Source organism: Pyrus communis, chromosome 1 (genome assembly GCF_963583255.1).
Source record: "Pyrus communis chromosome 1, drPyrComm1.1, whole genome shotgun sequence".
NCBI classification, from domain to species: domain Eukaryota; kingdom Viridiplantae; phylum Streptophyta; class Magnoliopsida; order Rosales; family Rosaceae; genus Pyrus; species Pyrus communis.
The window spans coordinates 41225405-41238579 of NC_084803.1; the positions used below are offsets into that span (position 1 = coordinate 41225405).

At 36.2% G+C, this 13175-nt stretch overlaps 2 protein-coding genes across 4 annotated transcripts; both read left to right on the plus strand.

The window, feature by feature from the left end:
- The first annotated feature begins 4525 nt into the window (after nucleotides 1-4525).
- On the plus strand, nucleotides 4526-5871 carry LOC137712593 (NAC domain-containing protein 104-like). Of its 3 annotated transcripts, none has more exons than XM_068451695.1 (3): nucleotides 4526-4749; nucleotides 5059-5375; nucleotides 5554-5871. In XM_068451695.1, the coding sequence occupies exons 1-3, from the start codon at nucleotides 4587-4589 to the stop codon at nucleotides 5695-5697; spliced, it is 624 nt and encodes a 207-aa protein (XP_068307796.1). In that variant the 5' UTR covers nucleotides 4526-4586; the 3' UTR covers nucleotides 5698-5871. The 3 variants fall into 3 exon arrangements, with proteins under 3 accessions (XP_068307796.1, XP_068307813.1, XP_068307804.1); XM_068451712.1 differs by having other exon boundaries at nucleotides 5059-5370; XM_068451703.1 differs by having other exon boundaries at nucleotides 5059-5366.
- A 3669-nt stretch (nucleotides 5872-9540) lies between these two features.
- Nucleotides 9541-12409, plus strand: LOC137715896 (putative clathrin assembly protein At1g03050). The gene is made up of 2 exons (XM_068455259.1): nucleotides 9541-10398; nucleotides 10943-12409. Exons 1-2 carry the CDS (start codon nucleotides 9735-9737, stop codon nucleotides 12073-12075), a joined length of 1797 nt encoding a protein of 598 aa, XP_068311360.1. The 5' UTR covers nucleotides 9541-9734; the 3' UTR covers nucleotides 12076-12409.
- Nucleotides 12410-13175: the final 766 nt, after the last annotated feature.

Here is a 13175-nt window from a genome sequence, read left to right on the forward strand (position 1 = left end):
TGGAGCAGCATGTTAGAGTTTTGGCGAGTTTTCACGGCCTTCTGTCTAAGAACGACTTGCATGACATGGGTACACCACCACGTCACGTGACGTCCAGTGCCAATGAAATAAAGACGTGTAAGTTTTTGTTCACACGTCCTAATTTCGTTTGGCACCTGTCACCCTTCATTCAATCTAGAGCCACTTGGCGTTCCAACTCAGTTCGGACAATGCACTTGGATTGATAAATTGCTTAAGCTTTCTTTGCTTTTAGGCCCTTGTCTCCATCCATCACTGGGCTCGTCTTCGGCCGCGAAACTGGTGGTGGTCGATTGGCCTTGGTCTAGGATTGATGTCGACCCGCGTCATCTTCAATTGACATTAACTTGTTTATTTGTTTGTTTGGAGGAGTCGAAAATAAAGGGTTTAGGATAAATTTAGAATTCTTTACAATTTTATAGTTTTCAAATACAACTGTAATTCTTTATTCTTCTCCATAATGAGATATTTATATGAATACAACGAGCAATACTAGAAAATAAATAAAATCAAAATAATTTGTCCACGAGGCAAGGAAACGTAGACTAAATCATATCAAATCTCTAAAATAGTTCATATTTTCCAACACCCCCTTCAAACTCCCGATGTACCAATAAGGAAATAAATTCTAATTTGAAATTTTGTAAGTTCAACACCCCCTTCTCAGGACCACAAATTTAAGTCACATGTGCAAGAAATTTTCACTGGTGAACCTAACGTCAATCTTTACAAAGGCTCAGCAAATCACAATTCTTTGGAACTAAATCCTCTTTTTGAAAGCCCAATTAGAACAAACACCTCTTTTGAAAAGGCCAACTAACAAATCATAATTCTCGGAGTTGCCACCTCTTTTCAAAAGTACAACTAAAATTAACGCTAATATTTTCAAAAGACCAATTCTTTTTTCGAAAGCCCTATAAAGAAAACTCTTTATATGTTGAAAGTAATGCTTCTTTTTGAAAGTCTAATTGGAAAAAACATTAATATTTTTGAAAGCCCAAATAAAGCCTCTTTTCGGAAGCTCCAACCAACAAATCTTTTTTTTTTCTGCAATTCTTTTTTCACTCTTCCTTCTTTTTTTCTTTTTTTTTTTTCTTCCTCAAACTTATAATCAAAGTAAATAAAAAAGAAAAATAAAATAAAGCACAAAAGGCCCCATGATAGGAAACGGATATCATGCCAAATTTTTTCTCTTTTCCCCAGAGGACAACACAACTTTTTTTTTTTTTTTCCTCTTCATGGCAACGACAACACTTTAACTTCTTCGTTTTCTTCTAGCAATTGTGGATAATCTTTACCCTCAAGTTCATAGCATGTGGGTTTATGATGAAAATTAGCTTCGTGCATCCATAGGAAGTCGCCTACAATCTCAAATAAAACTTTAATATTTTATTCTTCTCTATAAGGAAGTCATTTATAAGAATAAACCGAAGCAATAATAGAAAATAAATAAAATAAAAAGCATCCCTTGTCGACATGACAAGAATATATGCACCAAATCAAATCATATCATATCAAATTCTTAATCAAATCAAATCATATCATATCAAATCCCTAAAATACTTTATTTTTTTTCAACAATTTGTTTATTTGTGGTTTTGGAAGTTCGCATAGGGATTGCCATTGGCATCATCATCAGTTTTTCTAGTGTAAACTCATTTCTTGTAATTATGTAGTCCAACAGCTAATGGAATAAGATGATCTCAAAACTTAGAAGCTAGCATCCAAACACATCTTCTAAGAACAACGTCAGTCAGCATTTCAAGTGTCCCTTAAGCAGTAAGTCATAGTAATTTTTTTGAATGAGTTAGTGTTAGTTTTAGTGCATCTGAAAAATTACAGAGAGAGGCGGAAATATATAAAATAAAAGAGGGTGGAGGAAGAATCCATTAGGGTTAGCTCACTGGTGAAGGTGGGTAGGAGTAAGTTAGAGATAAATAGCCTAAAACCGTTTTTGTAATGAAGCAAAAAAAAGAAGGAATATAGTAGAAAATTAAGAGAATATATATACGATAAACTAGAAAAGGGAAAACTAGCCCTACTCTAGTGTCACCCGCGCACTCCCAAAGTAAGAAAAAGTTTTGCTTGACTCACAAGTCTCAAGACTCTGATTTGTGAATTTAGGGTTAGGGAGTTGTGTGTTGTTAAGTCCCCAAGTGGAAGTGCAAATCTTGTTGTTAATTGGGTTTAGGGTATGCGAGTGTGTGATCATCTCAAGTTGTCTAACTTTGCTATGAGATGTTGATGACTATTATTCTTTAAGAGAAGCAAATGAAAGCAAAAGCCAGAAGTTAGTTAGTTACACACTTCTTAATGATTATAATCCCAAATAATGATAATTATTGTTTTGGCACACTCCAAAAGGAAGGTGGCCCATCGAACCTCAAATTGGTCCACGACCAAACCCATATTCATGTGAGTTACGTGGATGAGATTAAAGAATGAGGTGCATGATATCAGCATGAAGTGGGATGATGAAGACCCACAATATTTTCCAAATTTTCTGATTTTATCATATTCCAAATATACAACATGATTGAATATATAAACAAACAAAAATATTATACTTGGCTCCTTATTTGTGAGGATGATTTCTTTTTCAATGACGGCGTGCCATTATTCTACCGTTCAAACTAGGGATGGGTTCAGTTCCGTTCGGTTTGGTTTTTGGCCGAAACCAAAAATCAAACCAAAATTACTATTTGGTTCAGTTTCCTTTCGGTTTTTTCGGTTTTTTCGGTTCAGTTCAACATCGGTGTTTCAGTTTTTTCCGGTTCAGTTCCGGTTTGGTTCAGTTATTTTTATTTTTATTTTTCCTTATGCAACTTTTTTAGGTTGAAGAATAAATCAATTTGTTTCCAGATACATGGATTGTAGAACAAATTCAATAAACTGACCTTATCATTCCCTATCATTAAGCAAACGAATTTTCAAATTCAATCATCGAAAAAGTCCAAAATCTAGATTTCATCTAAAGTTTTAGAATACTAGTTTTCATATCATGAAAATCTTTCATAAAGAAGTGTATCTCTATCTAATCAACCAAAACACAAGTCCCAGAAATTTAATTTTTCATAAATCTAAGCACGCATGCATAATTTTCAATTAGGAAGACCTAAAATCATATGAAAATTTGAGAAATCTAAATTCCAATTCCACATATAAATCTTTGAATAAATTTGCGAGGCATCGCTTGGTAGAATCGGCTATGGCTAGCTTGATGGACTCGGCTATGGTGGCGGCGTCGGGAGCTACAAACGAAGTTAATCTGCTACAGATCAAGCAGGAAGCGTAGAAATAGAGTTTTGGAATTCCGGGGAGGATAGAGTCGGTGAGTGAGAATAAAGAAGATGTGGGGTTTAGGGAAAAAAAGAAAGAAGAGGAAGAAAAAAAAAATGAAATAAGAGGGAGAGAAGACGATGCGGCTGAGGTCTAGGGAGAAAGAAAAGAAGAAGAAAGAGGGACAAAAAAAAAAAAAAAAAAAAAAGAAAAAAAAGAAAGAAAGATGGAGATGAGGTGAAAGGAAGGCATGCAGCTCTCTGAGTTAAAAAAAAGACAGTGTTAGGTTTTATAATTGGGCTTATAAATTGGGTTGGAATTTGGCTTGGAGATTGGGGTGGGAATTGCGCTTAAAAAAATAAAATACAAAAAATAAAAAATAAATATATAATAATTCGGTACGGTTTTTTCAATTCGGTTCGGTTTTTTTTTCGGTTTCGGTTTGATGTTCTGTCCCCTTTTTTTTCGGTTTTTAGAACCACTCCTAGTTCAAACGTCATAATCACAATTATTTATTCTCTTTCACCATCTAAAAATCATTCAAGACATTCATCCAATTTGAAGATCTCTGAGACATCTATTTGTGTCCAACAAATCGATGTTTTGTAACAAGTAATATTTTCAAAATAAAATGTAAATATATTTGATTCTTATGAATGACTTAATTTTTTCAAATCAAATTCATTTTAATAAAGAAAATATTTATATTATAATAAAGAGAATAAATTATCTCAATTAGAATGTTTGTATAATAAATTGATATTTCGTCACATTGAAAGAAGAATGACTGATCCTTCTAGTCCAAACAGAAGTACGAGTGTATATGGCACATCCACTTACTCATATTGCAGGCTGCTTCCGGCACAAATTACAATCAAGTATTTTTTTTTTTTTTCTCATTTTATTTTTGTGAAGGGTGTATGGCTCACATACATGTCCCTCAAAACGCAATTAAATTACTTTTCAAAGCATCTACATGTACAGGTTAGTTGCCCGCCGCCTTGCATATCAAAGCATCTTTATCATCAATCAAACCATCAACTCAACTCCCCCATTTATGATGAAAACCCACCTTCTTTTTCACGTCACGTCACTCACTCACTCACTCACTTTTCTTTTATATTTGTTTTCTATCTTTTTCTCTTTTCTTCTCGATCTATTGCTTTCTATACAGCTAGCTATAAGTATCACCGTCAGCTAAGACTTCGTTTACACGAATTATATATCCACAGCTTAGCTACTGTATCATATAACTTCTTGTTCTTGTTATTGTCTGATATTCGTTCCTAATGGGAGACGACCAGTTTAAGCTCCCTCCTGGTTTTCGATTTGACCCGACAGACGAAGAACTTGTAGTCCATTTCCTTCAACGTAAGGCAGCTCTCTTACCTTTCCATCCCGATGTCATTCCCGATCTCCATCTCTACCCATATGATCCATGGGAACTAAATGGTATGCTTGTTTTTGTTACCATGCATGTATGCGTTTCTTTCGTAAATATTGAAAATACTCCCGGACAACTAAATCAAGCACTTATGTACTTGACTACATATTTGACAATGAATAGTTGATACAATACTGCTTGCACATATTACAGGACTCTCTTGCAAACTTATATACGGACGTGTCTACACAAGAATCCGATTGATTCCCATACATACTGAGACTAGCAATATAATTAGTTAATATTGTCATATTTTCTGGTAAGAGAATATTTTTCGTATATTAATTAATGAGTTTTTGCACGGTATATATGTATAGGTAAGGCTTTGAGTGAGGGCAAGCAGTGGTACTTCTACAGCAGGAGGGCACAGAATCGGGTCACGAATAATGGGTACTGGAAAACATTAGGCATTGAAGAACCTATCTTTTCAAGCTCATCTTCTAATCCTACCAAGAAAGTTGGGATGAAAAGATATTTGACGTTTTTCCTTGGAGAAGCTCCAAATTCAGGCATCAAAACTAATTGGATAATGCACGAGTATCGTCTCCCTTCGTCAGCCTCAGATTGTGCTTCTTCTTCCACCACCACCAGTAGATCATCCAAAAGAAGAGGACAATCCAAAACAGTTAGTAATGCATGTCACCATCACTACTACTACTACTATGCAATTACATGATGTCCATGCGTGGCTACTCACGTACTATATTACGTCAAGAAACAAAATAATTACGTAGTTATGACAGTTCTCTTACGTATGCAAAAGAAAGTGTATTTTTGTTATTCTTATTTCTACATATATAATTGTTTTTCAGGAATACAGTGGATACGTTTTGTGTAGAGTCTACGAGCGTGATGAAGAGGATGATGATGATGATGGGACAGAGCTTTCGTGCTTGGACGAAGTGTTCTTATCTTTGGATGATCTTGATGAAATAAGTTTGCCAAATTATAATTAGAGTAATTAAGAGAACTGATCAAGGGGAAAATTAAAGGACAGAGAGGGACCTAACTAGTGTTCTATTATTATCGATTAGCTTTATCCAATTGTATAATTTCATTACTGCAAGTTGTAGCTAGATTAATGTTGTAAAAAATTCCATTAGTTAAACTCCGAGTGGGCTTTACTTATTTATCGTGCGAATTCACAACAGCACGCATTTCATTTCTATTATGATACAAGCACGTGGTAAAAAATATGTATCTTTTATCATATTTAGATTCTTAGAAGGCAGACCGTCCGTGGTGGATTTTAATCTATCACGGGAATCCACCATGGTAGATGAATTTTTGTCTTCTAGCAGAGCCAAGTACATGGTTATGGTGGGCTATAGCATAGGTAGGGTTTGAGTTCCTTAACATTAAACATACTAATTAGTTGGGCTACTATATAATGTTTTATTGTCCTAGCCCACAACTAATCACTTAAAAAAATAATAATAATAAAAAACTTATCACCTTAGCCAACACCAAAAATTCATAGTATTAAATTAAAATCTGCAATATCATTACTATCATATATGAGTCTTAGTAGACTGTAACCTTTCACCGCTCAATGCACTCACTCATGACTCATGAAAGCTGCTTGTCAATGCGATACAGAGATACAGACCAGACTAGACATTTTTTAAGTCTAAAAAAAGGTCTCTTGCCAAAGAGACACTTAGACAAATGTCTCTCTTCTTTGTAATCTGCAAGGTTATTGATTTTTCTGATCAATTAGTAAGTTCTTGACTACTTTATTTTTTGTTCTTGAACTAACTGCGAGTTTATCTGTTTATTTTGGATTTTGAGAGTTCATACTTCAAATTTTAATTATTTTGATAGTTTCAGTTTGCATAATTTGAATTGTTAAATATAACTTTTTCTGATAGATTTGTTGAAATATAATTTATCATATAGAATTGAATTAGGTTACTATTATATAAATCTACGTAAGCAACCAAAGAAAATTGAGAATTTGATTTCGTAGTAATAATTTTAGGTTAGTGCACCCACCAAATAATTTTTGACTTCATCATTGTAGTGTTGTTCAATACATTAAACTTAGCTTTATATTATTTCGAAACAATGCTATTTAAACACACAATCTGACCGTGAATATATGTGAGTCTCACAATGAAGACCACATCCACTTGTGGTCAGAAATTTTCATGTGTTCATAATCAACTGTCTATGCAGATTTCTCTGGAGATTAATTAGCATAGAGAAAAGTACATTAGTTAGGGTTTTTTTCCCCCCGAACTTATTCTACCAACTTTTGAGATAGTAACGCATGTAACAGTTCAACAACAAGAAGAAAAACCCTCATGTAACAGTGTTTGTCTTTGTTTTGCGTCTGGCCCTACTCTAAACCTTGTTTACTCAAGGCAAATATAGAATCGATACATTTGTTAGTAATTTTTTTTAGTTAAATATTATCTTATTCAATGGAAAAATATGAGGCAAGATTAGCTCTTTGGCAATAGTCGCATGCGAGACACCTCCTTTTCCTGAAGGGGTGAGCAACATTACACCTAGAAATCCCCTGCGCCAATCCCTCCTCCACCAAATTTATTGATAATAAATGAAAGTAAACGAAATAAAAATACAAGCAGGGGGACTATGCCAAGATCCGCAAAGGCAAAACGATCATCGAAAAGGATAATAAGGACACAATGATATGTGTACACACAAATCGCATATAATGAAATCGTCAGAGACAATTCTTCCAATCCACCAAGGGACCGCAATTGGCGTAATAAATTGGTGATTAATATCATTTTTTTTTTCCAATAGTTCAAGACTATGAATCTTAAAAGTGAACAGTGAAAATTAATCATTTAAAAAATCAATTAGTAGGTTGAACTATCGAAGACAGATTCGTAAAATGACTATAAGTAGGAGTTGACTTGAGCTTAATTATTACATGCTGCATTGAGATTTTGTGCACTTGAGATCTAGCTGGAAAGTCTCGATCATCCTTTGGTTGGGACTTGGGATGCTCACGTGTAGAAATTATTGAGGAGGATTAAACGTGAGGGAGGGAAGTGGAGCCCAGTTAGCACTGTAATGTAATGTGTAAGTTTGCAGCCAAAGGGCCACTGAGCATACCTTAAAACTCTCCTTTCTTTTTCTGCTTTATAGCATTTGGGTAATATTTTGTACAATCCCAAGCAACAATGGGGATTTCGGGTGGCTGCTTAGGGGAGCATGACACATGCATGATGCAAATATTCCATGCTTAGGAGCGATGCACACATGGTTGGTAAATAATTTTCGATGCCATGTTATTTGGACACTCAGAATTGATATCCTAATTGACATATTTTCTAATAGAAGTAAAACACTCACATATAATAGTATGATCTACTTGTATTAAAAATTATTAGCAAACGTATTAATTTTGTGTGTAAAAATAATCTAGGTATCAACTGTAAGTAAAGATTTAACTGATCACATGAACCAATAATATGTTAATTAATTAAGGGGTGGTGCTATTCAACACTCATTTTTACCTCTCCACACCCCTTTCAATTTTCGATTGTCGGTTCGAATGAATTGACAAAGATCAATGGACCAAAATTAACAAGGATGTGTTGGAAGTAAAAAGGGACGTGTGAATAACACTACTCTTAATTAAGCGAAAAATGGGGGGACACAAAATAAAATTTGTACAGGAATGGAAAATTTTAATCAAAGAAGAGGAATAGAGATACAAAATATTAAGATAATTATATCATAAGCACCAAATTTGTTACAAGTTTTGCTACAAAAAAAGAACATTAATGATCATGGCTCAAAACTGACTGAGATTTTTTTTTTCAAGATAAATTCTTTAAGTAACACAACACCCTATACATGCAGAATGGTGAATCAACTCTAGAGTACTCAACCAACAACACGCAAACTGAAGCTAAATTTAACAAAGACAAGCAAAAGCATATACAAAAGCATATACAAAAGAGCATAATTTATTAAAGACGAATAGAAATGTTTACATCCACTGCAAGGGTATTAAACAAGAATTCTGGACCAAAAGCATCCCAAAAAAAAAAAGAACCCCCATGCAAAGCAGTAAATGCAACAACAATGTGAAATTCTCAAAATTTTCTCAAAAGTTTCGTCTCTTGTCCTAGTTTGTGTTCATCCACGTTTTAAGTTGAAGAAAATCCATACACAGTAGATCAATTTGAAAAAGGATTGATTTGACAAAGACACCCCCCAAAACCACCCCCCCCCCCCGGGGGCGGAGCCCCATCATATTCTTGGTGTATGATCGAGTCTAATGGATCTACTCAATATCTATGTTTATGAATATACTTCGTAAAAAGTGGGAGAAACTCTTATCACTAAAACCTTGGAGTTTGACAGCTTAAGAAATTCAGTCGTCCATAGTTGACAACTCAACCAAGAAAAGCAACGGTTGATTTTGTTTAAATGAATCTAAATCGAGAAGATTTGAGGAAATTGAGAGAAAAATGGAAGAAGAAATTTAGAAGATATCCAGCTGCTTTTTCAACACCACATTTGACGCACCAATCATGTTCTTGGTCCCAAGACCGTTGAAATGGTCAAAATGCCATGGTAGGCTAAGAATGTCCTCTGCACCCACCCACAAAATGACAGGTAAAATAATAACCATGTTTATAAACTCAAACAGTAACAATAAACTGGCAATCATCATGTGACACGTGGCTATTTTATTGCCATTGAATTTCCACATTTTGATGCTACAATATCGCACAAAAAATGCATGGTTGCATTGAAAGGTGTAAAAACTTGAGTTTTGAGCAACAAGAAGACAATAGGGATCGAGAGAGGAGAAGAACAAAGAAAACAAAAAAAAAAAAAAAAACAAAAAGAGGAGAAGAGAGGGCAGTCTTCTCTTCTTTTCTTAATTATTATCAAATAATCTTTTCTTTTCCTCGATCTTTTCAACACTGCAAATAAGGTTCTTTTGATTAGTGGCACCTGCTGCTAGGTGTGTATATATAGAAAAATATCTATAATATCCATGGCTTCAAGCAAATTTAGAAGAGCCTTGGATGCAGTGAAGGACCAAACCAGCATAGGCCTCGCCAAAGTCGGTAGCAGCACCTCTTTGGCGGACCTAGATGTTGCCATTGTGAAAGCAACAACGCACGAAGAATACCCGACCGAGGAGAAATACCTACGAGAAATTCTCAGCCTAACATGCTACTCGCGTGCCTTCATCAGCGCTTGTGTCAACACCATCTCCCGGCGCCTCAACAAGACCAAAAACTGGATCGTGGCTCTCAAGACCCTCATGTTAGTCCAACGACTGCTGTCCGAGGGTGACCCTGCTTATGAACAAGAAATATTTTTCTCCACAAGGCGCGGCAGTCGCTTTCTCAACATGTCTGATTTTCGTGACACCTCGCGCTCCAATTCTTGGGACCATTCTGCGTTTGTGCGCACGTATGCATTGTATCTAGACGAACGGCTTGAGTTCCGAATGCAAAGCCGGCGTGGGAAACGCAGTGCATTTGGGTTTGATGAAGATATTGAAGATCCTCAGGAGGCGGCTAATAATTTTACCAACCAGCAGTCATGTCAGAGAGCCACACCGGTGCATGAAATGAAAGCTGACAAGTTGTTTTCTAGGATGCAGCATTTGCAGCAGCTCCTTGAGCGATTTTTAGGATGTCGCCCAACAGGTTCGATCAGTTCAATCTTTCTTCGCCCAACAGTAACAGGCTGCATGCAATATTTCATCCTTGCATGCATGGCCATGTATGCACGACAAATATATTCAAAATTTTCATTCTATTGTATTATTTCTCCAAGGAAATCATGTCACATTATGCGATCAACTAATTAAAAACGTGCACGTTTATTTTAGAAGAGAAAATATTATTTTTATATCATATTCGAATCTACAGTGTGTGTGTGTGTGTGTGTGTGGGGGGGGGGGGGGGGGGGGGGGGGTTACATTGTTGATATTTGGCCGACCTTTTGTTGATACTTCGTCAATATTTGTTCAGTTGGCAAAATATCGGCCATATATGTGTCGAAGACATTGTAAATTGTTATGAGATATCAGCCAATCACTCTCTATTCGAGAATTAGAGTCTTTTTTTTTTATTTTTATTTTTTTTTGTATTTTGCTGTTTCTTCTTTTATTTTTTGCAGAGCAATATTAAATAGGGGAGCCTTTCTTAACAATTTTTGTTTTTGTATGTGCATGATTTTCAATTACAGGTGTAGCAAAGAACAACAGGGTTGTAATAGTGGCCTTGTACGCGATAGTAAAAGAGAGTTTCCAGATATATTATGACATAACAGAAATAATGGGCATCTTAATCGACCGCTTCATGGAGCTGGAGATCCCCGACTGTGCCAAGGTGTACGAGATCTTCTGCCGCATCGGAAAGCAATTTGATGAGTTGGACATGTTCTACGGGTGGTGTAAACAAATCGGCATTGCGCGCTCCTCAGAGTACCCGGAGGTTGAGAAGATTACACCCAAGAAGCTCGAGGTGATGGACGACTACATACGTGACAAGTCGGCTTTGGCACAAGGCAAGAGGTCAGTAAAGGCACTACTAGACCAACAAAAGATTGATGAGGAAAACAAAGATGAAGAATCAAATCATGGCGAAGAAGAAGAAGAAGAAGACATGAAGGCCCTGCCACCGCCAGAGGGTTTCGTTGAGGAAAGCAATAACAAGGAGATAGAACCAGTAAAGGAAGAGGAAATTAAGAAACCGCAACAAGAAGAAGGCGATCTGTTGAACTTGGGAGAAGATGCTTTGTCGAGCAATGAACATGCTGACAAATTGGCGTTGGCTTTGTTCAACGGCGCCACTGAACAAGCACCAGCAGGTCAACCGGCATGGGAAGCGTTTGCTGATGAAGCTGATTGGGAAACGGCGTTAGTCCAGTCCGCAAGCCACTTGTCGAATCAGAAGGCTTCCCTCGGAGGTGGTTTTGACTTGCTGTTGCTGGACGGAATGTACCAGCAAGCGGAGATATCAGCCGCGATGGCAGGCCCAGGGTATGGAGTTAGTGGCAGTGCGAGTAGTGTTGCATTAGGGTCAGCAGGACGGCCTGCAATGCTAGCATTGCCTGCACCACCAACATCATCGTCTTCGTCAAATCATCCTAGTAAGTCAAATGTACATGTAGACCCTTTTGCTGCTTCGTTAGTGGTACCGCCGCCATCATATGTGCAAATGTCAGACCTGGAGAAGAAGCAGAAGCTGTTGATGGACGAGCAGTTCATGTGGCAGCAGTATGCAAGGGGTGGGATGCAAGGGCAGGTTGGATTGACAAAGCTACAGCATAACCCTCATCACAACATAAACATGGGAGGTTACACACACACCTACTGATCATCAATTAATTAACACTTAATTATAAACAGACTACTTCAGCTTCAGTGCTAATGATCATTAGGGGTTGCATGTGTATTAACTTGAACATATTGTTTAATATTTTCCTCTTAATTGTCTAGGTGAGGTTCAATTTAGTAGCATTTATTCGGTACATATCGGCAATGTATGAAAGGTACATATGCATGTAGCTAACCCCCGTGGCAACCATTTTCTTGAATCAGACTAGAATCATTGTGTTGCTCTCTCCCTTTCTTTTTCATTCCTTTTTTTTTTTCTGAAAAAAAGTAGTCATTGTTGTTGCTTGGAACCCAAGAATTCCCACATGGTTTCTTCCGAGTCCTTTAAATTAAGAGAAATCATTTATATAAAACATATTCATCGTTACTGTAATGTTCTGATTCTAAAGTGGGTATTATGTCAATGAAAATGATATAACAAGGAAGGATGCTAAAATTACTTCATATAATAGGCCCACATCCCCAACGAGTGGGTAGCAAATCACCTTAAAAAGCACAAAATAGCATTACTTCATATAATTAATCGAAGAAGTACCAATATTGCTGACTTTGAGATAAACCGGTGCCCTGCTCAGAACACAAACAACCAAATTGCGCAACAATCTAGTTCCCACAACCTTCCAACTACTTTAAAATGCAAGATTATATACATGATTTTGCTCCATAAAGGTAAAAAATATAGTCCCAGAAACCTCAATGTTTCTAGTGGTACAAAAAATAAATAGATGAGATTGACCACCGGCTAAGCATTAGTCGGCTAACCACTACCCTAATTAATCTTTAGACGTTTAAAAATTAAGAAATGACTTTAGACCTACTTAGAAGCTCGCCTAGCCCACTAAACTCGTCTAGGCACCAGCCTTGGTCGCTACTCTCACTTAAATAGAAAGTAGATAACATTCATTTTACATTTTATTTTTTCATTAAATAGTAAGAGACTTGTTGAATACTTTGATAAACACTTATTATATGTTTGTTCCCCATATTTTCAATATGTTCTAATACTTTCTAATTTATAATCATTCTATTTTGCAATTTATGTATCACAATATAATTATGCATTCTTTTTTATGTACAAGT